The following is a 24,204-nucleotide window of genomic DNA, read 5'->3' as shown; positions in this document are numbered from 1 at the left end:
GACTAAAACAGCTTGTTGTGCTCAACCTGCCCACAGTTCACCAGACCGAGCTGAAGACGATTCTACATGCAGCCGCTAGAATAGCTTCATACACTAGAAAGTATGGCCACATTTGCCCAATATTGTTCAATAATGGCTCTCAATAGGAACTAGGAGAATCTTCAAAGGAGCATGCATTGGACCCAGATCTTTATATTCTGTTGCTAGCTCACTCAGAAACTGATGTGACCAGGATGCCTCCAAATGCTCTGACGGGTAGACTACTTCCTACTTGAGATCCACTCTTTCAATAACACAAGGGTTTTATATGTCTTCTCTGGAAGTGCCCTAAGTGTCTGAAATGCCACCTTTCTCCCATTTAGACTATTATTTATGGTAAATTACTCGCAGGACTCTAGACTCCTCTGAGATATAGTCCCACTACCCAACAACTGACTTCAGACCTGTTGTTCAAGCTCTTTTGCTCTCTAGTGTTGATTATGGCAAAGTCCTTTTTGTTGGCATGCCTAAAACCCACCCCCCTCTGTTTGATGTAGCCCCTCAACTGATTACAGGAACCATAGGATCCGACCATATAACCAAAGTACACACATCCCGAACTTGCTTCCCTTGGAAATAAGGAACTTTTCCAAACTGGCATGTATAACACGTAGAGCTATGCGCAAATGTTCTCAAACACATCTGGTAGACTGACCATCTCTGGGGGTATTACGTTTTCCCCGAAGTGCAGATTTTCACCTTCTATCACCAACAACCCTCAAACATCAGACTTGGGACAGTCTTTTTCATAGAGTGGCCCTCGATTCTTAAACTGTACCCTTCTCCATCAGGAAAATTTCTTCTTCTAGCATTTTCATACAAAACTCAAAGTATTATTATTCCAGTGCTACTTCCAAATGTGATTGTAAAGCAGTATAAAGTGTATGGAGAATATCCAGCCACTAAAAAAAACAAAACATAGTCCTTTATTAAAAAGCAATAACCAACATGGTGGTCTGCTGACCTCAGCAAGCCACCATCTCTGTGATGGCTTTGATTCCTAATCGGTTGCATATTGTGACCTACCTCATTAATATGCATGACGTAGGTCTGTTTGAGACCCACTAGGAATCGCTAATGAAACTCAAAAGAGTTTCATACATTAAAAATACCGATTACCTAATTGCGATTCGGAGAGAATCCTAATTTTGGAAATTGGATTCATAATGTTAGTACATCTGGTCCTAAGTTACCCTGGTGGGTCTCCTGTGGTCTTTACAGAACTACAAATAAACAAATATGCTTCTTGTTGACCTGTTTATTGTAAAGATGTCTGTTGTTCATCGTTGTAAAGCCTTCAGCCGGCCATCGGGGTCTTGTTTGTACTTTAGAAATCTGAAAATCAGTATATGAAGTTTACAAAATAGGTAGTGCTTATTTTATTGACTATAAAGGGATGAAAAACTGAGTGCACCTTCCTGGCATTTGAACGGGCAACTTTAGTGCTTCTCAAAGATCTTTGCTGCATGGCTGTTTTCACACTGCGCTCTTCTTGATTTGTAAGCCCCTAATGTAATTTAATCAATATGACCCACCCCCCAAAACAAATTAAAATAACACTTTTTCCACTAGATAAACGGAAAATAAGATTGACCGTGAGATCAGTAGATTTTCTTTGTGACAGGTGTTGCTCTAGCAGCTGTTTCGGCAGATACTTTCAGTGGGTATCCTTGTACTTGCATAGGTGACTGGGTGATACACATATATTGGAAATTGATGCCCTAATCTTTTTTTTCATAATATTCATGTTGGAATGAGGATGTATTGTCATTTGCCCTATTAAGAAGTTAAAAGGTAAAATTACCACCGTTATACCTTGATTGTTTACACCTGTTTTTTCAGTTTTTGAATCCATAACTTTGCCAGATATGACTTAAACCTTGTTATTTTGAATGCTGTTTTTAAGCAGAACTAAGTTCAGTTTACCGGAGCAAACTCTTTTCTAAAGAAGACATCAAATGCATTTCTAAATTTGTATTTAAGCATTCATTTTAAATAGAATTATTTTTTATTGAAGGGACTGGCTACGACATCATCCTTGGAGAACCTGTCTTTACCACAGTGTCTATTTGGGGATAAAGGATTACAAAGTGAGTGAATATTTGGAAATGGAAAAAACAGTTTGCCTTTAAATTAGATGTGAGCATTATATTAGCACTGATCTATTTTTTCTTCTTACCTGGACTTACATTTTAATGCACAAGGAAAATCACTATCAATGTGGTTTCCCTACGACTCCTAATAACTAATTTATAGTGTTCACGTATATGTATGTTAAATTCAGGATTTCACTCTGAATCTCTTGTCTATTCAAGTAAGGATTAATTGATAAACGTGAAATCATTACTACATGTTCATCATTAGAATCTTTATAGGAATGGGCAGAAAATATTCTCATTGTCTAGTTTTCAACATTTCACTGATTAACAAACTAGAGCTGTAGGATCACAGTGCTTTTTCCAGAGGCCCTAATGGCTTTCACAGCTTTCTGCCTCTTGTTTTAGCAGGACTGCTTAACCTTGCTTGCGGCCCATAATTCATCTGCAGTTGGTGCATCAAAAAATATTACTATTTCAAAAATTAATCTAATCATATTTCTACCTTCAGGTGTTCAATAAAAAAGTGTGTGAACCACTGTATGCCCTCAAACCCTGTATGAAATGTAATCCCATTAATTACGGTCTACAACACCCCTAGAGGCATCACCCTTAGTCTGTGGGTGGTTAACTGCCTCAATGGTGTTCCACTTTTGTTAAAAGTTTTGTTCAGGAAAATGCATGACTTGGGAGGACTGACATTTTATCTCATCCCTTCGGCAAACCACACATAGCTCGGAGTCATGGTCCTTGTAATTGAGAAGATGAGGCACTGTGGCTTGGAGGTTTCCCACCTTGCCTCAGGGCTCAGCGAGCTCACTCCACAGCAAAGCAGGAGCACTGCTTCTCTGTCAGGAGTAGTGTTTTAAGCCAGGATTCCAAAAGTGTTCATGTTAAGAACCTTTTTCCCATCTCAGGATAGCCACAATTTTTGATTTGTAGCTATGCTCCCTCCCCTGTGCATCTTTGACTCAGGGGCGTAGCTAGAGCTTGTGGCGCCCGGGGCTATTCCTCAGATTTTGTCTTGCTGGATAAACTTGGCGTGTCATACAATGAAGGTTGATAATGTAAGTGCCGTTCAGTACTGTTTACGTCATCGTCCTGAAAAGAATGATATTACTGCATAAGCCTGTCGATCTTTCAGCCTATACTTGTTTACTTCAAACATATCTAAAGAAAGGTGTTCTTGTTCTCACTTTCTGTGGGTTTTAATTCACCAAGACACCTGGAAGGGTGTTGGTGTCATGGTGTGCTGCAAAGTTTTTACACAGAAAAAAGGAAAGCCGTGTTTCTGTGCTTACCCGTGGCCTTGTTAACAAATCTCTAGGCTTGGTGGGACACATTACCATAAAAACATATTGATTCTACTGTCATGATTAATACGACTCGACATAAAAAAAGCTACTGTGAAAGGCAGCAGTTAGCGTAAACAAGACTTGCATTCCTTGGAAATCTAAATTGCTGCAACATAAAGTGTAATGAAGGAGGACTCTGAACGACCGCGGCCGCCCCAAAAAAGGTGCCGCCTGGGGCGGACCGCCCCCCTCAACCCCTCCCTAGCTACGCCGGTGCAGGGACGCCTCAAAAAAGGTGCCGCCTGGGGCGGACCGCCCCCTCTCGCCCCCCCCCCCCCCCCCTAGCTACGCCGGTGCTTTGACTCTGTTCTGAAGGTGTTATGAAGACCCCAAAAGCTGCATACCTATGGTCCGGAGCTTGCAGACCATGTTCACCATGTCTGGCAAATGTCTCTCTTCTTCCATCCTTCTCACTACCGCATTGCAAAGGTCCTGGCACAGCTGCAATTATTCTGTCGGCAGCTCTCCAATCTTCAATGCTAAACAGGTTCAACTGCCCTTTAAGACAGGAAAAAGTATCTTCTATTGTACTTACTAGCTCAACCAACACCTCTGCCCTTACTAAATGTTCCTCTACTGAAGAACCAGTTTGATGATCTTATCTAAATTATTTTGATGAGTAATTGTCCCTTACTTATTCTTTCCCATGTTGGGAAGTCAGCAGTCAGTCCTTCCATGGCCTTAGCTAAACTGGGTGGTATAGGTTGCCACCAGATGATGTTATGAACCCAGTTTCATATGATATAGTTCAGCATAGGGCAAGGCACATGGCACTGCATCCCTCGCTGATGACAAGGAGGCTGAGGCAAAGAAGATTCTACAGGGCGATAGATTCTCCTTCTTACAAGGCATAGCAAAGTTGGACTTGGCAGACACAGGCTAGCACCATATGTTCTCAAGTGGCAATTACCGCCCAGGCCCTGGGTGCACATTTGACACTATATACTAGGGACTTACAGGCACGTTAAATGCTCCATTCAGGAATGAGACAATTTAACAATGATTAAAGATTAGCGTAGGGATCAATAGGGTCCAAAAAGGCAATAAATCTGGGGTGACCATGCAGAAAAAGCAGATTTCTACAGTATTTGAGCTTAGGACGGCCAAGTATGCTGTGAATGCCTTGCTTCCTTAGGTCACAAAGAAGAGTCCAATGGTGAAAAATATATCATCACAGGCATGTTTTTGCCCTCAACAAAAATGGCAGCTGTTCGCCCACTCTTTTGAGGGAGGCCCAAGATTTAACTTGTGGCCTGACAGAAAAGCAGATCATCCATATCTTGCCACCTGGGATATGCAAGAATACATATACCCAAAGACGTTAATGAAGAGATTTACACTTTTTTCTGTGAGGCTGCCCCACATAGCATTGTTCTGTCACTTCTCCTCCACAGTTAAGTGCATGAGATGTGCCTGTGTTGGATTTTTGTAACTAAATATTGAATATGATCTTGAACAAGATGTCCGTTTCAAACTACCTCCAACCCTGAGTGCTTCCAGGTTCGTCTCCAGGGACTCTGGGTAGGCCCTATATTACAGCCTGATGCAACACACAGAGTGTCTTTTTAGGGCTTAGAATTTGGAAATCTCAGCATGCCAAAGGATTGCAAGGATTTACTAATCCACTTGAGGATATTCTCTAATAAAACCATCTACTGCCAAACCCGTTCTGTTCACGGTGTACTGAGAATGCAGGGTTCCTTGTTACAAGCACACTCCATCAGATACTGCTGCAACTCCTGCCACTAGCAAGCACTCACCTTTAACGCATCAATAAGGTTGCTCTTGTTGGTGATCTTGCACAGCAGAAAAAAGTAGGCCATGGTAACCTCTTTTCCACAGCCTTTGGCCAAGCATGGTTTCCACTGAGCAAACTTTATGTTGTGGTGTGGGAAACGTATTTTTTTCCTTGTTTGATTTCTTGTTCCTTCTGTCCAAATCATTGACAAGATCTTCAATATCTCAGCGCCAGGTTTGGCTCTGTTGGATTAATCTTTAAGAAGGCTGAGTCAGCAGTGGCTGTGCCTTTGGAAGATGACGGTCTTCCTGGATTAAAAACATTTAGCTGGTGGATCAAGCGTTAGAGGTACTGGGTACTGTGCCATGTTTGTGGTGGAGTACCCTGTCCTCCATACTCTAAATCTGCCCCTTAATCCTCTACAGAAAAAAATGATTGTTATTTTTAATCCTGTTTTACCTGTCCACACTAATTGCATCATTACACTTTCCAAGCCCAACCCCTTTTCAAAATGTAATTTGCCTGAGGAGATCATTGAAGAATGGAAATGAAGTAAACAGGTCTGCATGGTGTAAAATTCACCTGTAGTGAGAAAAAAGGGCATTGTGTATGAAACCATATCTGGCCCATTTAATTTTTCCTGGGCTTTATTTCTCCCGATATCCATGAGCATTTTAAAAATCTCCTTTAAGCAAATATATTATGAATCATGATTGGATTTTACGATCATTCTCAATGGAATTTAAGTTTCAAATTTTTATTTATTGTGTAATTTCATGCCAGCCAAGCAGTCAAAACATTGATTTCAAAACAATATAAAAAGTACTTTGAGGGTTCTTGATTCAAATTGAAATCCTTATTATAAAACTCACAAGTACATAGTTTTCCCTACAGTATTGAAAAAAAATTATTCTCCAATTTATAACACCTGCAAAAGTTTATTTTTAAATTAAAAAAAAATGTATTGGTCAGGCACAGCATACAGAGTTTTGCATACTAATACAGATACATTACATTCAATCTAGAACAATTTTCACATGTATATTAATTTCCGTTTACATTCACAGCATCTGGAATGACCCAAAGACGGCTATTACCCAAACACGTTGAAAGTATATATCTTATATAGAGCAATAGTACGTACAAATACTTTGGTGCACCCACTCATAGTCTCGCATGGTCTTAGCAATGGAGTCTGACCCAGAAGGGTAACCATATCAATCTCATAGTATCTACTTTTGCGCAGTATGGAGTATACAATCATTCATCCGTTTATTTAGAGCCACCGTATTGCACAAGTGGCTCCCAGAAGTACCTGGGTCTAGAGGCTCCAGGGGGCCCCCTCGGCACTACAGTCTGTCCGGAGAGCTCCTAATTGAGCCCGGAGGGGTCCCTCTACATACCTTGCAGGGAGGCCCCCTCAATTTTCGTTACGCCAGTGGTAATGCATTATGTGTTTGCCGTTCACTTGGGAATGAGGTTTATAGGTCTTTCACCGCCGTGCGCAACCTGAGGTATGCAAATGATTTTAAGGGTGTACGGTGAGTGAGACGTCAGTTGATTCTAGAAATTTCACGTTCGGGAATATGTCGCCCATGATACTGAGGCCCATGTCGTTTAACAATGACATCATTTTCTTCTCTTGCATTACCGTTAGGCTTGAATGATTAATTATGGGCAGTGCAGGGGCATATGTGGAGAGTAGATATCTGCAAATGTTTAAAAACTGGAAGCAATAATGCTTTCCTAGCCCTCATATTTATTTGATTTTATTTTAAAGGTTTTGTATAGCGCTGGCTAGACCCGGAGGTATCAGAGCGCTTTACATGAGCATCCGATCATAGTTACAGGTTACATTGTTACAAAGGTTACACAGTTATTAGAGCATGGCAACATAGTTACTTGTAAGGTCAAGATAAACACTAACGTGTGCAGAGAACAATCAAGTGCAATAATGTAATGGCAGCAGAATTGCAGAATGCAAATGTTAGGCAAGTATTTGGCATACAATGTATTATTCGTTTTTAGGTCTCGCCTGTCGATGCGCATGCGCATCGAGCAAGGCGAGAGTATTGCGAGTTATCCACTCTTTATCCACACTGCAAGGAATCGTGGCGATTCCTTGCAGTGCCCGTGACTTTTAAGGTCAATGCGCATGCGCATTAAGCTTATGCGCATGCGCATTGACCTTAAAAGCGCGTGCGCGTGCACGTCCGTCTATGTTTACCCGCTCCGCCCCCTCCCGCCGTGTCGCATTTCTCCTCCCCCTCCCCTCTCTTCCTTCCGTCTTCCTGCCGTGTCGCACCTCTCCCCTCTCCGCCCCCTCCCCTGCCCGCCGTGTTACGTGCTCGCCCAGTTCCACCCCCTTCACCCGCTCCCTCTTGCAATCCATCTCTGCCTACATGTTTCTCTCGTTTGCATTTCATTCCCCTCATCTCCTTCCAACTCTACCCCTTGCTTACCGTCGACTGCTCTCCACAGGCCACAGTGTACCGACGAACGCATTTCCCAATAGAGGCAGTCTGAGTAAAACACACTGATAAATCAAGCCCTTAATATGTCACTCTTTATGCCCCAGCCCCTGTTACTCTGCAGTCTCGCTCTGTTCTTCTTTATCTTGGACATGATCTACCAGCTTTTCTTTCCTTCATTGTATCTCTCAGTTTACCTCCCTTCCTCCTCCTCTCTCTCTCAGTGTCGCTCTTTGCCTCTCTCTCCCGCTCCATGTCTCTTTCACCACCCCGCGCTTTTTGCAGCCTTGCACTGCCCGCCTTTGCCTCTCTGCCATCACCCGGCTCCCCTTCCTCCACTCGCTCTCTTCCCAAGCAGCTGGTTGTAAATCCGAGGCCTCTCTGGGACTGCGCTCGGCACTCCCGCGCCTTTTCACTCGATTGCTCGTTGTTTACTCCGTGATTATTGTCGATGGAATTAACCTTCATTAACCTTTTATTTCCCTCTCCCAATAAGCTGGAGTTTACAGTATTTCTGTTCCGTTCAGTTAGCCTGAAAGGCATCAGGGCTGCGCGCATGCAGTCTTAGGATGGGTTGACCACCCCTCCCCGCATACTAGCCAATGCCACAGCAAGCCCCCTCCCCCCCCAGTTCAAGGGACGCTCGAGAGACCCTCAAGAAAGCTGTCCAACCATCCATCGGCGCTATCCCCAGATGCAATATGCAATGGCTTCTTTCTTCCTAGAGGGCAGCCTGGCCGGAGGTTTTTCAGGCAGCAGGCTCAAACTAAGAAGCCTAACGCAAACTGGCGCCTCTCCACCCTACAGAATTGGTCGAGGGACTCCCAAGCCTCCCGTATCTTTAAGATTTATGAGACCGTCCTTGGCTGAATAGGGGTCCCCTGAATGGAGCAAAAATTAAACCAAAACCACCAGCTGGGGCTGTAAAATCACACAACAGCCAGTCATCGGCAAGCAGTCCGGAGCTTCCGTCTTCCCGGTGAGTCTGCCCATACTTTGCATGGCAGTGCATCACAATAGATTACAGTGGGCTCACATGAACACACCACACAGGCCGAGCAAGCAATATATTTCATATGTTGTACTCTGGGTAAATGTGAATTACTTTTATGTTTGGGTTGCTTTGCACTTGAGAGTGTTAGTTATGAAACTTCGGTCAATATTGTATCGTTAAGTCCAGATCAGTCTGCTACACAGTCTTTTCACACAGTTGTTTTTTGCAGTCAAGCTGGATCGATCTGCACAGATTTGCCTCAACCCTCAACCCCTCACCCTCAACCCCTCACCCTCAACCCCTCACCCTCAACACCTCACCCTCAACCCCTCACTCACCCTCACTCACCCTCACTCACCCTCACTCACCCTCACTCACCCACCCTCACTCACCCTCACTCACCCTCACTCACCCTCAACCCCTCACTCACCCTCACTCATCCTCACTCACCCTCAACACCTCACCCTCACCCACCCTCAACCCCTCACGCTAACTCACATTCACCCTCACTCACCCTCACCCTCACTCACCCTAACTCTCACTCACCCTCAACCCCTCACTCACCCTCAACCCCTCACTCACCCTCAACCCCTCACTCACCCTCAACCCCTCACTCACCCTCAACCCCTCACTCACCCTCAACCCCTCACTCACCCTCACTCACCCTCACTCACCCTCACCCTCACTCACCCTCAACCCCTCACCCTCACACAGTGCAATAGGTCTCGGAGGATTTTTAGTTAGAGCTTTTAGAATTGTTTATGGCTTTTTTTATTTGTAATTCTTTAGCATTGGCTACAGGAAACAAAAATGCTAAAGATTTACAACAAAAAACCCATAAACAATTCTAAAAGCACTAACTCTAATGCTGCGAGACCTATTGCATTTCCAATGCTTGTTTCATCTTCCATTTAAGCAGGAATTACCCCCGGTCTTAACCGAATCATCCACCTTCTAGTGTCCCTGGAATGTATGTGTTTCATATATAGGTGCAAGTCACCCTTATGTTTTGTGTTGACTTTATGGGTGTATTTTTGCAAATGTACCCATCCCTCTAGATATTTTTCCACAGAACTTACTTTTATCAATATCTTTATGCATTTCCTGCAATTTACCATTGTAAAATAGCTTATTTTTACTGAGTCTACAGGATCTAAAAACTCGATTGGCAATATGTCGGAAGACTTGAATGTATACCTCAATGATTCCCTCGCACGCTTCTATAATGCAGTACCAATAATTAATTGCTTATTGCTCTTTGATAGTATTTAAATAATTACTTGCCAAGCTGAGTTTAAGTTTTAAAGAGCAGTTTACAGAACCTGCTGGAAGCTGTTGCTTGGCATACCTCCGCTCCAGAGATCCACTCTGCTGATGACATTCAAGGAGAGGAGATTAGCCATTGCAAAAATTATTGGCAATTATCAAGGATTCCAAAGGTGTCCAGGATGGGCTATGATGCGGGCAGGTAAATCTGCAAGCTGCACTGGGGCTGCCACACCCCAAAGCTGCCTAGCACCTCCTCACTAGACCATATAGGACTGCAACTCCAACACCGTCCCGATGCACTCGTTGCAGCTCCACCGACAGCTCCCTGCCCGTCCATGAAACATGAAACACATGGCACATTAAGTGGGTAGAGAGGAGAGCCCGGTCTGACACCTACATCATAATCCTAATGGGACTGGGCCATGAAGAGGATACACATGCCCCTGACCTGCCACTTCTTGCAGCCATGTCCAGTCATGTACTTTGTACACCAGCACCATTTCCTTCAAGTTCTCTGTAGAATTAAGTATTTCACTGATTCTTGACTTTAAAAAAAATATTGTAATTATAAAGGACTATGGTGTCGCGTTTTGCCAAAAAAATTAAGTGTCAAGAGCTGCGTCCCAAAATACTTTTATCTTGTAGGTCTGAGTCATCAGAAATCATCCCAAATGTATCGTAGCAAGATTGATCATTATTAGATGTTCCTTTTTGAGAACACTTTGGTTGGGAGACTGAAATAGTGTTCACACAAACATGTTTATTTTCTGCTTGTTTTTTTGTGTGGACATAACACATTCAACACGAGCAACATTAAAGAAAAGCTGACATTGAATTGTACTTTCTATATTTAATGGTTTCCTTTGTTTCTAGGAAGTAACCTAGTTAATCAAGCAATGCAAATTTAAATCTGATCATTAGAAAGTTTAATGGCAACATTTGTTTCCGTGTTTTTTTGCAGTTATTTGTCAAAGTGTGAAGAACTCATCCACCATCAAGACAGTCAATTTTACAGGTTGTGGTTTAACCTGGTTAGGAGCTGAGCACATGGCTAACATAATAAAGGTAGACCGAGGCTGTGTGTAAATATTATTGCATTTATATTCCACTTCTGAGTTTTCTCCCCATGCTTCCGAAAAACTTCAGAAACTCCCTTATTTTATTTTTGCCTTCCCCTTCTCCTCTTAATTTCTTTAATGCTTTTTTTTCCCTTGTGCCATACTTTGTCTTTGTTGCCGTTACTTCACCTTCCCCAGTTGATTGTCCTTTACTTTCTTGCACCACTTCTTCCATTCGAATTTTCCCACTTCGGATAGACTACGTTATCCAAAAGGTTGACATCACTATGGCTGAAATAAATCTTACTTGTGTCTTTTCAGCTAGGAGTGTGAACCTATCTTCTCAAACGAATGACTCATTAATATAAGTACGTTTGTTTTCAGCACAGAACGGGTCTTAAATGGGAAGAATGTTGCTGGAATTAAAGGCAAATGCAAGGGTGTATTTTAATTTGGCATACATAGTTTATGATGTTCTTTTTTTTATCCTTTTTTCAACCACTTCAACTTTTTAAAGATTGTGTCAGGGATCTGAAAGTAAGAAGAGAAATCATGAACTCATAGTAGCCTTGTCTTTTTGTGGTATGTGGCTTACAGAAGTTCAGAACTGATGCCATTGATGATATAATTTGAGATGCCATCAGTGATGCAGTGTGAGATCGAGAGGAGTGCACTGATGGGGTGCAGGTATTTTCTTACTGTATTGTATGTCTTTAAAAAATGCGAAAATTACCTTGCTAAAAGTAGGATGTTATCTTCAGATATTCATCATATGGCGCCAAATTAATTAAAGAAAGAAAAAAAATGCATTTCCTATGGAAACTTTGCATTTGATTTATTAACTTGAACCTAGATGGCTTCAAACCAGAACATTCACTAAATGCCAACTCACTTCGATTCACCCTGGACCACCAATCTTACTCTCAAGGAACACACTGCCAAAAAACAAAAGTAGGTCTAGTGCTAGCTCTCTCTTCTAAAGAAAGTGAAATGTTTTCTTCCAGAAAGACTTCAGCACTGCTGTTCAAGTCCGCTACTCTCCCCTCTGGTAGCAATGGCCTTCTCCATGTTCTCCGAGATGCCACACTGGCACCCCTTAGGGGAACACTACACAACAGCATGTGTCATCTAGGGTCTGAAGAAATACGATTGTATCACCCCAGTCCTGATGGAACTTCATTGGATCCCCTTGCCAACCTGGACCATCTTCAAACAAACTGTGTTCATTTAGGATGTGCCATCGGGTCTAGCGTCCCCACTTATTTTCCAGGTATACTAGCCTTTACTGATGGCTTTTAGCACATCCCCAGTCAGGATACCATCAGACTGCAGACTAAGAAGTATAAAAAGGAAAAAACAAGACAGCAAGCCCCTTCCTTTCATCTATGCACCCAGAATCTGGAAAAATATCCACATATCCATCTGGACTGCCCCAATGGTGCTCCAGTTAGGGAGAAATTGCAAACTCACCTTTTTTTAAAGAACGCTACATCACAATGCATTAATTGTCCACAGCCCAGCTTATTCTCCTATCTCTTGTTGACTTTATGCCTATCTTTGAGCATTGTTCAGCCCTTTGCTACCTTTTTGATAGATTCACACTATATAAATACCATACAAATATGTACATGCTTCAATGCAGAACCACCAAGCTTACCCTGTTTCCCCATCCCCACCCCAGAAAGCCAATGCCTGGGCAAGCTCAAGGACTGAAGGGCGCCTCCTGCAAAACTGCAAAACAGTGGAACCACCAAGCTTCAGCCGCCCTACCCGACCCCATCTCCAGAACACCAATACCAGGGCAATCTTTATGTACCGAAGTGCCCAGCTGTGAAACCACCAAAAGGTGGAACCACCATGCTTCCATCCTTCCCCCACCTACCCTGCAATAATCAATTCCTTGGCAAGCTCACCGTCTGAAGGGCCCGACTATGGGCCAGATGTAGGAGCCCTAATACCGGTCGGTAACGGCCGAATTCGGCCGTTACCGACCGGTATTAGGGTTTCCAGATGTAGGGGGCCTATATTTTACCGATTCTGTAAAGTTACCGAATCGGTAAATTTACAGAATCCGTAAAATACCGAATCGGTATATTTACCGATTCGGAAAAACCACATGTAGGTGGCACTCCTAGGAGTGCCACAGGCCCTTAAAAATCTGTATTTTACCACCCAATCCTATTGGGTGGTAAAATACCGAATTCAGGTGTGCATGCCCATCTGTGCATGCACACCTGTGCAATGTGACACACAGACATGCCCTTAGGGCATGTCTGTGTGCCACATTGCACACAAGTCCAGAATTGGGGTGCTAGAGGGTGTCAAAGTGACACCCCCTGCACCCTTGCACGATTCGGTATTTACCGATTCTGTAAATACCGAATCTGTATTTCACATTGATTCCTAGGGGCTTCAAGGCCCATAGGAATCAATGGGAAATACAGATTCGGTATTTACAGAATCGGTAAATACCGAATCTTACAGATTCGGTAATTTTTTACCTACATCTGCCTCCTTCCAATTTACCGACTTTTAAATACCGAATCGGTATGACTCGGTATTTAAAAGTCGGTAAATCGGATTTACCTACATCTGGCCCTATGAATCCGCAAAAAGATGAAACTATCAAGCTCCTTCACCCCCCACCCCATTCTCTCCATTCCATAACGCAACTCCAGGGCAAGCTCCACGGACTGAAGGGGCTGGTTGTGGAACCTTCAAAGGCAGTATTGCCAAGCTGTCTTACACCCCAGTTTAAAACAGCTATCGTCAGAACTGCCAGGATCCCTTCCTCTCCCACTAAAGGGAAGGGTCAACAGGGCCTGACCTGAGTCCCGGTCCTGAACCCTTTTGAGGAATTATACAACTTTGAGACAGCGGTCTCGCTCCCACTGCAGATAAACAAAGGCTGTCCACTTTGTATTGTAAAACACAAACAAATGATTTGGTGCGGTGACTTGCTAGAGATCCAATCTGGACTCCATCCTCCTTTGCACACAAACAAAAGCTGCTGGTTGACTTGATCCTCAGAACCTGACCTTTGGGCTCCTATGATCGGTCTACCCATGCTGAGTACAATCGAAGGTAAAACACGTTGCAGATTAGTCTACTGGAGTAGGTTGGGGTACAGCGCCCGCACATACATCACTTGGTACAGTTAGGATAAAGGACTTACCATAAAATATTATATGCAGTCAACCCTTGCCTTATATGTCTACACACCATGTTCTCAAATTGTTAAGTTGTCTACAAACCTTTTCTACAGAGACTGCAGTGATTGCTTACAAGTCAAAACCAAAGTAAATGCACAGCAGTGGTTAGATTTAAACATAGGTTGAAGTGCAGAGAAAACTTCCATGTTGAACATGATTAAAAACTACAGAAATTCAGTTAAAGTAAAGTTAAAGGTGAAGTTATTTTTTGATTTTCTCATTAAACCATATTGTTTATTTAAAAAAACTTGAAATGTACTAAAAACAAAGCCACTGTTAAAGTACAGTTGTAAAATAAAACATCACACAGTGCTTAGGACCTCGCATATTAAATCAGAGATGGTATTACTTGACTCTAAAATTACATCACTGATAACTTCATCAATGATACTGCTGTTTGCATAACTAAATGAACCCTAACAAACTTTAAAAAAAATAAAATAAGGAAAAAGGGAACTATGGTCATACATGGCATAGGAATACTGTTGATAAAAGGACGGGTACCTGGTTGGACATTGGCTATTCCATGGAGGCTACTCCTGCTGCACATGTTGAAGACTGTACGCTGCAGGGATTGGCAACCCAGAAAGGTTTGGCCACAGGCAGTAACTTCTGCTTCACAGGGTAAAGGCGGCGTGCAGCTTGTGTTGGTTGCTGAGATACATTTTAATGAAAGTCCTGGCTTAAAGCCCACGCCAGTTGCCACCCACATCTAAATAAAGCCAAAGACTGTGTGCACCAGAGAAAACCTGCCTGTAGAGAGCTGGGCTCATGCCCCTGTTATATAGTCAAAACCAAGTGTTATCGACTAAGACATTGTAAAGTGGGGGGTTATTAGCTGTGGACTGTTGGGTGCAGGACTTCGCTGAGGACTATGCTTCATTGCACAAAAACTTATAGATGTACACTGTAGGGTGAGTCACACTGAGATGTTTTAGTTCATGGTGGTGATGTAAATGTGGCCCTAAGGCTAAACTCCAATGTAACACCTTTATACATAGCTGAGAACTGTATGCACTGCGTGTTAACCAACTGCAGAGGGTGGTCTATATAGCCTAACTGTATGTGCAAACTCTGTGGTCAGTACTTGCTGCATGTTACCAGAGGTGTGTGCATTGTGGGTTAGTTACTCAGAGGGCTGGCCTAGCTTTTATCTCCAAGTTGACTTGTAATCAGTGAAGTCAATTGATATTTCATCAGTGTTGTCATCAACCATGCCATCTAACATGTCATGATTGACGTAATACGTGAGGTTATAAGGAGGCATGACTGGCACAGGTTATGATTAGCTCAATGAACCGTAGCTGGCAAATTTCTTTGTTTTTTTTACATTTTGTTTTGTAACCATAACTGCACTTCAACTGTTTTTTTCAGTGAATTTCAGTTATTTTTTAAACATACCCTACGGTATTACGAGCAAACCTGGCCACAACTTCACTTTAACCTTTAGATTTTTTTGTGAATTGTTTACATATACATTGTATATAAATGTATTGAACAAACATAAAAACATAATTGTCAGGCCAAGAAAGTGGCACATCTTCTTTACTGCAAGATAAGAATAAAATCAGATCAGACCCCGGTATGAAAAGAGGATCTAGTCTGAGATTACACGTGGCAGCTCTTTTCAGATTACATTCCATGCCAGTCATATTGTGCAAACCTAAATGTGAAGCAGTGGAGCATTGTTAATAGGCATACTAATTAAAAATCTTCACAGAAGAGGAATGTGATAAGGAAATGTGTTGGTAGCCAGAAATGTGCCTCTAAATAGTGATAGGTGCTCTTTCTACTGTGAATGAGGTGTTTGAAGAGTTTTGTTGTGGCCCTTTCTGGAGTTTGAAGCAGTGGAGCAACCCTGATGTACAGTTGGATGGACTTTGCATCCTGGAGATATGGCTCAAAATGGCCTTTCCTTTTATTTAAATTTCTGTTTCTTTAACTTTGATGATTGTGTCTTGGCTTTGCGTGTTACATAGTCCACCTGAGATAGCCATGGTAAGGTGATGTGTTGGTTGTTACTATCCTGTACCTGATATCGCAGGTCTAAAAGATGATATGAGTCTTCATTGAAAGCAAAGGTATGTTCTTTAGTATTAGGGTTTCAAGGTCAAATTCTTTAGACATTAATCAAACAGACCGGAGTGTTAAGTGTAGGGTTTATGCAATGTGATTGATTAGGGCATTGATATCATCCAGATATAACCAGGGTGTGAGGTATGTTCCACAAGACACACTGCAAATGAACAACAGCGAGCCATATTTAAACAAGCATTTGCAATGCAATAGGTCTCGCATTAGGAAAGTTTGAGCTATTGGTATTGTAAATGGCAAAGTAAATGGCAACGTTTTTATTTGTGTTGTTTTTGAAAATAGCGAAATTAATAGCTTTGTCATTTACTATGCCAATAGTTATAGCTTTCGCAAATGTGATACCTATAGCATTTGTAATTCAATATGTACTCCTCTGCAAATCTATGATCTTATCACATCCTTCGGATGCGAATTCCAGGGCGAGACCTAAAAAAAAGCAATTGCAAAGTTAATAGGTCTGGTGTTGGCGAACAGACTTTTTGGTTTTATCAATTCCTTTGTCATGAATCTAACAAAACTTTATTGCTGGGGTAGCTGATGGGCCCTCAACAATATTTTTTTTAAAGTTTGCTAAAAGCATTAGTATTTTCTGTCTTAATAAGCACACACTGCCATATACGGCCCTAGCACTAAAGTGAACACCTTTGTGTATGATGTGCTCCTTATGAAAGGGCAGAATGCCATCACTCACTGTTAGTTTAGTCAATGGCTGAAGTGGCTGATCCCCACTGCTCCATGATGTATGCATGTTGTATGATGTAATGGGTGAAATAATAATGTGAATGACACAATACCAGTCCACTGGGTGAAGAGGGCTGATAGCAGCACCAAATATATTATACATATCATTTTGCTAATATCTATACCTCTTGACTAATGCCAGATCTAAATGAATCATTTCTCAGCATGCAAGATTCTACATAATATGTCCAAGGCAAGACACTTAAAATCACATGGGTAAGGCAAGGCAAACTGTTTAACATCAAGGGGGATGTTTCTAACAAGTATCAAAAGCTGCGTAGTAAATAAAAACAACAACATTTCACACCTTCAGTATTTTCATGAGCGAAAAATCGTCTGTAGCCAACTGCTGGGTAAAATATACAAAAAAATAAATCAGTGACTCCGGTTCCTGTGGTTGTATACAGAATTATCACCAAGTAACGGTTGCAGTGAGCAACCGTTGCATTTGCACGCCGTTCTCTCGGCGCAGAGAAATCATTCAGACATTGGGAGTACATTTAATAGCCAGAATCATCCTCTGTTGCTTTTCACAAATTCTGCGCGCATCAGGATCTCAGGCACGATAATTGTATCGCCAAGGAATGAATTATGCTTGCACACAAAACCGATAACGCTCGCACAGCGGCATCGAACCAGTGCATATGAAGGTAGTTGGAGTAAAATTAGTAATCGGTGTGTGGCTGGAGTGAAAAAGTGCTGAAAAAGGCAGAGGAATACAATAATGGCCGAGGTGTGTTTTTTACAGACCGATGTCAAAATTCTCATTTCTAGCTAAGTCTAGCTTTTGCCGCCATCACCCATATTGCTTGACTAGATTTGTAATCGCACCTTCCGGAGATGCAGCCTTAAGACCTGGTGGAACCCACCTACCTGGAATGTACAGGGTCTAAAGATTTCATTGAATGCAATTGACATGGTTTGCAGCCCATCAAGCTCTTGTTTTCCGTGGCCTAACGCGACTCTTTCCTCTTTCAACAGAAAGCAACCAGCCAATCACCTGGCTCATATAAGTAAAGGAAGACTAGTCCAAGATGACTGTCGTTTTCAAACACTACGTTAGATCTATTCGAGATTAGTGGGAAAGACTTTAAACAGAAATTTTTGGCAAGAAACTGGATTGCGACTGCTGCTTGTTCTGCAAAATTGTCATTTTCAATCATGTAATACATTCTACAACTGATAATAAATGCGTTTTATCCCAGTGAGGTGACAAACCTCACAGAAATTAATTCCTCTACCCTGGCCACAATTTTACATTTCAAAGCTATATCACAATATCAATTTTAAAGAAGGTGTAAATTCATATGTTAAGCAATGCTTCTTTTTTCACAAAAAATATATTTTCACATCCTTCTCAGAGTTGAGACTAGAGTACCTAGTGCTGCCCAAGTACGCAAACAAAGAAAACAAGTTCATGTTGTAGGGTGCCGCCGCGCTGCCCGCGGCGACCCGGAAGCTCTTAGCCGGCCGGCCAATCCGGTCGCGGCCGACCGGAAGTCCCGCCTCCCGAGGTCCTCGAGCTGCCGGCGCATGGAGCGCCCTGCCGGTCCGAGGTAGCCCGGGTCCCCAGGAGGGGGCCGTGGAGAAGGAGGAGTGTGGCGCCTGTTGCGGGGCTCCTCGGACCTGAGGGAGCCCCGATTGAGAAGAGGAGCGCCGCGCCGTGAGGAGCGGAGCGCGAGAGGAGCCCGCCGGAAGAGCGCAGTCGGTGAGTGGGGCCTAGGGCTGAAGTGAAGTGCGTGCGTGCCTGTGTGTATGCCTGGGAGGGGTGGGGGAGGGTGGGGGGAGTGTGTGCGCGCGTGTGTGCGTGTGTGCGCTCGGGAATGTGTGTGCGCATGCGTGACTATGTGTGATTGAGAGAGAATGCGAGGTAGGGAATAGTGTGCCTGTATGTGTGCCTGTATGTGTGTCGTATGCCTGCGTGTGCATGCGCGCGCCTGTGTGTGTGTGTGTGTGTGCGCGTGCATGCAGAGGGGTGGGGGCTGCCTGTGTCTGTGTGTGAGCAAGGGATTTGCTTCGCGCATGCGCAGCTACCAGACGCTCGCTCCCGAGGTGAAATCTGACCTCGTCAAAGGATAAAGTGATAGATTACAGGCATATCCATCTGAGATCTCCATAATTTATTCTGAAATGTATATTTTTTAAGTAGCTAAACCAGGGCAGGCAAATCGAGAAGATAAATAAAACACTCCTATAGCCACCAATGTGCATCCTTCTGGTTCTGCTCGGAGATTATAGATCAAAGTTGCTCATATCTGAAAGCAAACACCTGATAATTGATACAGGAAGCCGGGGATTTCTACACAGCACTATCAGCTCTCAAAACAATCCACAATTCCTATTCTTACTATTTAAGTCAATCTCATATTTTCTGCATATGGATCTCTTTTCATTAGAATTACATAATTGGTTTTGATACATTGAGGCTAGCTGCGATTAAGTCTACAATACAGTGTCAACCTTATGTGTCATTCTGGTGTTTCGTAGATTGTTCTTTAAGTGACACATTTCTTTCTTAAATATCCCTATTTAATTTAGTTTTGGGGACAAATTGTATCCCTTTCATGAATATCTAGATCTTATACTTGCCTATTTGCCTGCTAAAAACTTTCTGAACAAATTGTGTGTAGTAGATTCTCACTTTTCAAGGACCCCTCACTCGTGCGTAATCTCCTGTATGCAATAAAAGATATTCCACATTGATGTTCATTTATGTGTGCTGAACAATGCCAGTCTTCGCAAATGTTTTTCTACTTCCTATTTGAAGCAGTTTTTTGTCACGAGTAATAATTTACTTTTGTTCTCTAACATGAATGTTGTATTCTATTTTGTTGCAGCACCAGGCAACCAGACGGCACAGTGATATCTGGGCGGAAAGCCTGAGGTACAGGCGACCTGACCTGGATTGCATGACTGGTTTGAGACGTATTACTCTGAATTATAACATGCTAATTGGGGATGAGGGTGCTATTGCCCTAGCAGAATCACTAAAAGAAGATCTCTGGTTGAAGGGTATGAGACTAACCTCTTGTTTTCTATTTTAAGAATTTGTACCTAGACTGGTGAACTCATCAACTGCATTGATATCCTGTCAGAAATTAAAGTTCTGTTTGTTTGCAAGCTGCAAACCAGTATGCTGAACTTTGGGCCAGAATGATTTATTAACACGATTTTCTCACTTTGCATCTGGGAAGTGGAGGCATTCTATGATTGTCACAAGCATCAGATTACACTGACAAACCTGCCCAGAAACTGCTCGCCTAATCCAAACAAGATAGAACGAAGGACTTTAATTGCTGAGAGTGTTTGGGGAAAGGATAAATAGCTAAAGTCTTTCTTTAAAAAAAAAAAGAAATACTTGCCTTTTCCTCTGCTGCTGTCTGTGTCGTTGTTAGTTCTGCCTCCAAGCAGACTCCCAAGGTTTGTTTTGTGAGAGGGGAAGAAAAGGGTTAGGAAGTGCGATGTCAGTTTACAGTTTGGCGAGGCCCAAATGAGGAAAAGTCCAGTCTGGTTCATTTTGAGTCAGTTTGTGACTCCCTCACATATCAGTTATGACAGGACAGTCTGCAAGAGCGGTTTCTTCTTGGTTTCACATGTATTCCAAAAGTATTTTGTCTACAAAATTGTGATATAATTGTCTATATGATTTAAACGGTGTTTATAGACAGAAAAAAACGAGCAGACTTAGATTTGTAAGTATTGTCTTGTATAGGACAGGCTTTCCAGCTCCATGTTGGCCACCAAATCCCAATGGGTGGCTCGCATTACGCATGTTTCTGTTGGTGTTGCTGGTAGAAGGTCCTCCATCTGAAACACAGTGGTTCTTCAATCTCTAAATGAGGTTGAGGAGTCAAGAGGTGGACAGACATGGCATCTATAGATTTTAAGCATTTTTTAGTAGTTGTTCCATTTCCCCCAAACTCTGAATGAGGCTCTTTGGACAGACTGCCTGTTACCTATCATTCCTTGTGAAACAGGTGTCTAATTATGCTGTCCCTCTGTAAAGGGTGATTTACATCTTGTGAGTACTATCAAGGTGCAGCATTCTGTTCCAGGGAGTTTAATTTCCTTTCTGTATTACTGATTCATTCTTTATTTTAAGTTTGTTTATATGACATTGCGGTTTCATCATCTTTACCTCACACATTAGGGTTATCTACTACTAGCATCGTAAAAGTATCTTATCATAGCTCCATGTTAAAGATTTTTATTCACAAGAAAATATACAGAACCAAGTATTGATCAATAGGCAGACTTGAAAGATCACATTGTAGGGATTGAAAATCCTCTTTAACATTTGGTGAGCAATGGTTTACATCTTAATTTTATTTATAACGTTTTGCTAATTGGCAGCAAAACGTTAAAAGCATTGCCAGTAAAAAGTCTCAGTAGGTTGTCTTTGTGCTGTTTTATTATTTTTATGTCAAGTGCAGTGTGTGTTTTACTGTTGTATTACCGTCTTTTACCCGTTATTTGGTAATCTTTAAACATAAGTGTCCTTTTTACCTTCTTAGCACTTGACATGCAGCAGTGTGGAATTTCCAATCAGGGGGCTCAGGCCTTACTAGATGCTTTTCGGACTAACACAACCCTAATGGTACTGGACGTACGAAGGAATCCCCTAATTGGTACGTAACTTTAAGGAGTATAACTTGATGACGTGAATTTCACTGATTTAACATTTTAAAGATTTTTTTTTAAATATGTCTTAAATTAAAGTAAATCTGCTAACTATAATTGTAGTCCACTTTCAATTTATAGACATTTGAGTAGCAAAAACACCCTTCTCTAGTGCATGTGTTGAGGTTTTCCTTCCCTTTTTCTATCTAAGCTGTACAAATCCTCCTTCTCTTTAATAGGACAGTCCTGTTGTATGTTATGTTATTTTAGTACCATAGGACTATCACACCAGACTATCTTCCTGGAGAGTATTTTCGGTCTTGAAGAGAAGAAACCTAAGGGGGTATAAGACAGGGTCAGTTGTTGGACTCTAAATCCACCACCTCATGTAGGGACGGCCTACTAAACTTAGACTAAGTATTCAGATTTTCCTCCTGCTGCTCTCCTCCTTTCTGGAGTAGCAGGAGAACAGCATGACGAAGATTTGCCCCCTGTACATGGTTTTTGAAAAACAATATTCTGGACACGCTTGAGATGTGGACTGTTAAAAGAGGAGCACATTAAACATCCAGAGAGCTCTGCCTGTAAACATTCGCTGACAGTTCTAGTTGAGGGTTTCTTTGTTTTTTGGCCTTCTCTCCTGTCCTTGTGCATGATAAATCTCTCCTTTACCTCAATAAGTTAAAAAAGAATATCGATAGTTCTGTTATAGCATTTTTAAGTCTCGCTGGCGTTGAAGCGCGAAGCGCTGTCGCTAAAGAGACTTATAGTCGCCGTGTTTGCCTCCAAGGGAGACAGACCTGGAGACAGACCTGTGCCCGAGCCGATTGTAGTATGGGCACGAGCCGATTCAGGTCTGTGAACGCGCTTCTAGCTTTGCAGGGCCGCCACTGGCAGGAGCCGCAGGGAACGTCAACGTGCACGCTCACGGCGTCACGCTCATGCCCTCCCGCGTCTCTTAGGCTGTTCTCCGCTCCAGGCCGACTTGTTTTATTGTTTGCTTCTGGCGCTGTCCGCCAAGCTGCAGCCTCTTCCCACCCCTCAACTGGTATTCTGTTGCCTGGTATTCTGTTGTTTTGCCTTTGCCAGGGCTTGCTCCTTCATCTGTTTCAGACACACGAGACATGGGGCGTTTGTTGTGGAGAAAAGGGAGTGGTGCTCGTTTCACATAGCGCGTGCGCAAGTGAACCCATGCCAAAAATATATTTCAGAAGATGCCGGAGAACACCTATAGGACTAGACCTTTAATAAATGGTGCACTATGGCCTATATGGAAAGGATCTGATTGCTGAAATCGGCATCACCACGGAATTCTGCGTGTTCTGTAATTATGTATGAGTGAAGCTGCAAGCAATGTCTGCGGTTATGTTTTCTGTTTTGTTTTTATTTGTAACATATTTGGTTGGCTGTCGCCCATAGTAAGCAGAATTTAAGGAATATCACTTCCAAAGGCCTTTAGGCGAAGTGTATTAAGTAGTTGCTTCTCATAGTGGACTTTACCAACCATGTTAAAAAAGCCTGCTAGTTTCCGTTCCACAAAATTGCCATCAAAGCAACACAAACCCGTAAAATTCAAAATGTACCTTTTTATTTACAGAGAAATCTAAATGAAATAAAGTAGAAATCAGTAAATCATGTTCGGCATCTAGCCACCAGGCACAGTTGGATGGCAGATGCTGCCTGTGCGTTAGGTGTGAAATTATAAGTTCTGCTGTTAGTTTATGTAATATACCTTTCGTAAGGCAAGCAAGCAACACTAAAAAACAACTTTTTGCCAGTTTTAAAAAACAATACTTAACATGGGCGGCCGGTTTGAAATGGGGTTCTGTTTTTCTCACTCCTAAAAGCAGGTGCACTATTACTTTAATGTGTGCAAGAATATGATTCAAGGCATTCAGCACTGGTGTGCATGCACACAAGCATTCAAGTATTGTCACTTATGTAAAAAGTCAAGATAACCTGCTTCCATCAGTGTGTTAGTCTCATAAAGCCTTAAAGCTCCATAGCCCTGGTGGTTGAGAGGTGACTGACGGTTGATTCCTAATCAGTCCTTTGAGCTTACGGTGTTGAAACCTATCCTGTATTTCAGTGACAATAGCCAGGCGTATAAAGTATATTTGCTATGTGGACAAATATAGCCGCAAAAAACTGAAAAGTTAGAAATAAGTATTATTGGAGTATGGGTAGGTTTTTGTCCTTTTTATGTTCTTGAGTGATAGCACAGCTGTCACCAGACCATTATGTGATAATCGCATGGGGAGGGGGATTGGCTCCGCAATGCCGTGAGCCGGTAGTACATGTTTTGATTGGGCATAAGTTGTGTGCTTCCACTAAAAAAGTGCTTGCTCCCCATACATCAGTGATAACTTTTTGTTTAATTATCCAGATGCCTGAGCTTGAACTTTCAGGGACACACACATAACACTGTAATGCTATTGAAGTGTCTTAGAAACCAAGATATTTTTTTTTCCTCTGGCACCAGCACAGATGGGAGGAGGGCAGTCAATTACATACGTG

The 24,204-nt window shown here is 42.4% G+C and overlaps 1 protein-coding gene across 1 annotated transcript in view; it reads left to right on the top strand.

Annotated features, from left to right (window-relative positions):
- Positions 1–24,204, top strand: part of CEP78 (centrosomal protein 78) — a 479,433-nt gene that overhangs the window by 35,473 nt on the left and 419,756 nt on the right. Inside the window, exons 4-7 of the mRNA XM_086961339.1 lie at positions 2,057–2,129; positions 10,924–11,027; positions 19,905–20,079; positions 21,582–21,695. Coding sequence (XP_086817465.1) covers positions 2,057–2,129; positions 10,924–11,027; positions 19,905–20,079; positions 21,582–21,695 — 466 coding nt within the window. The remainder of the gene's footprint in view (positions 1–2,056; positions 2,130–10,923; positions 11,028–19,904; positions 20,080–21,581; positions 21,696–24,204) is intronic.

This window comes from Lissotriton vulgaris, chromosome 3_1 (genome assembly GCF_964263255.1).
Source record: "Lissotriton vulgaris chromosome 3_1, aLisVul1.2, whole genome shotgun sequence".
Lineage (NCBI taxonomy): Eukaryota > Metazoa > Chordata > Amphibia > Caudata > Salamandridae > Lissotriton > Lissotriton vulgaris.
The sequence above is the reverse complement of the archived record's forward strand: the minus strand, read 5'-3'. Positions and strand labels throughout refer to the sequence as shown.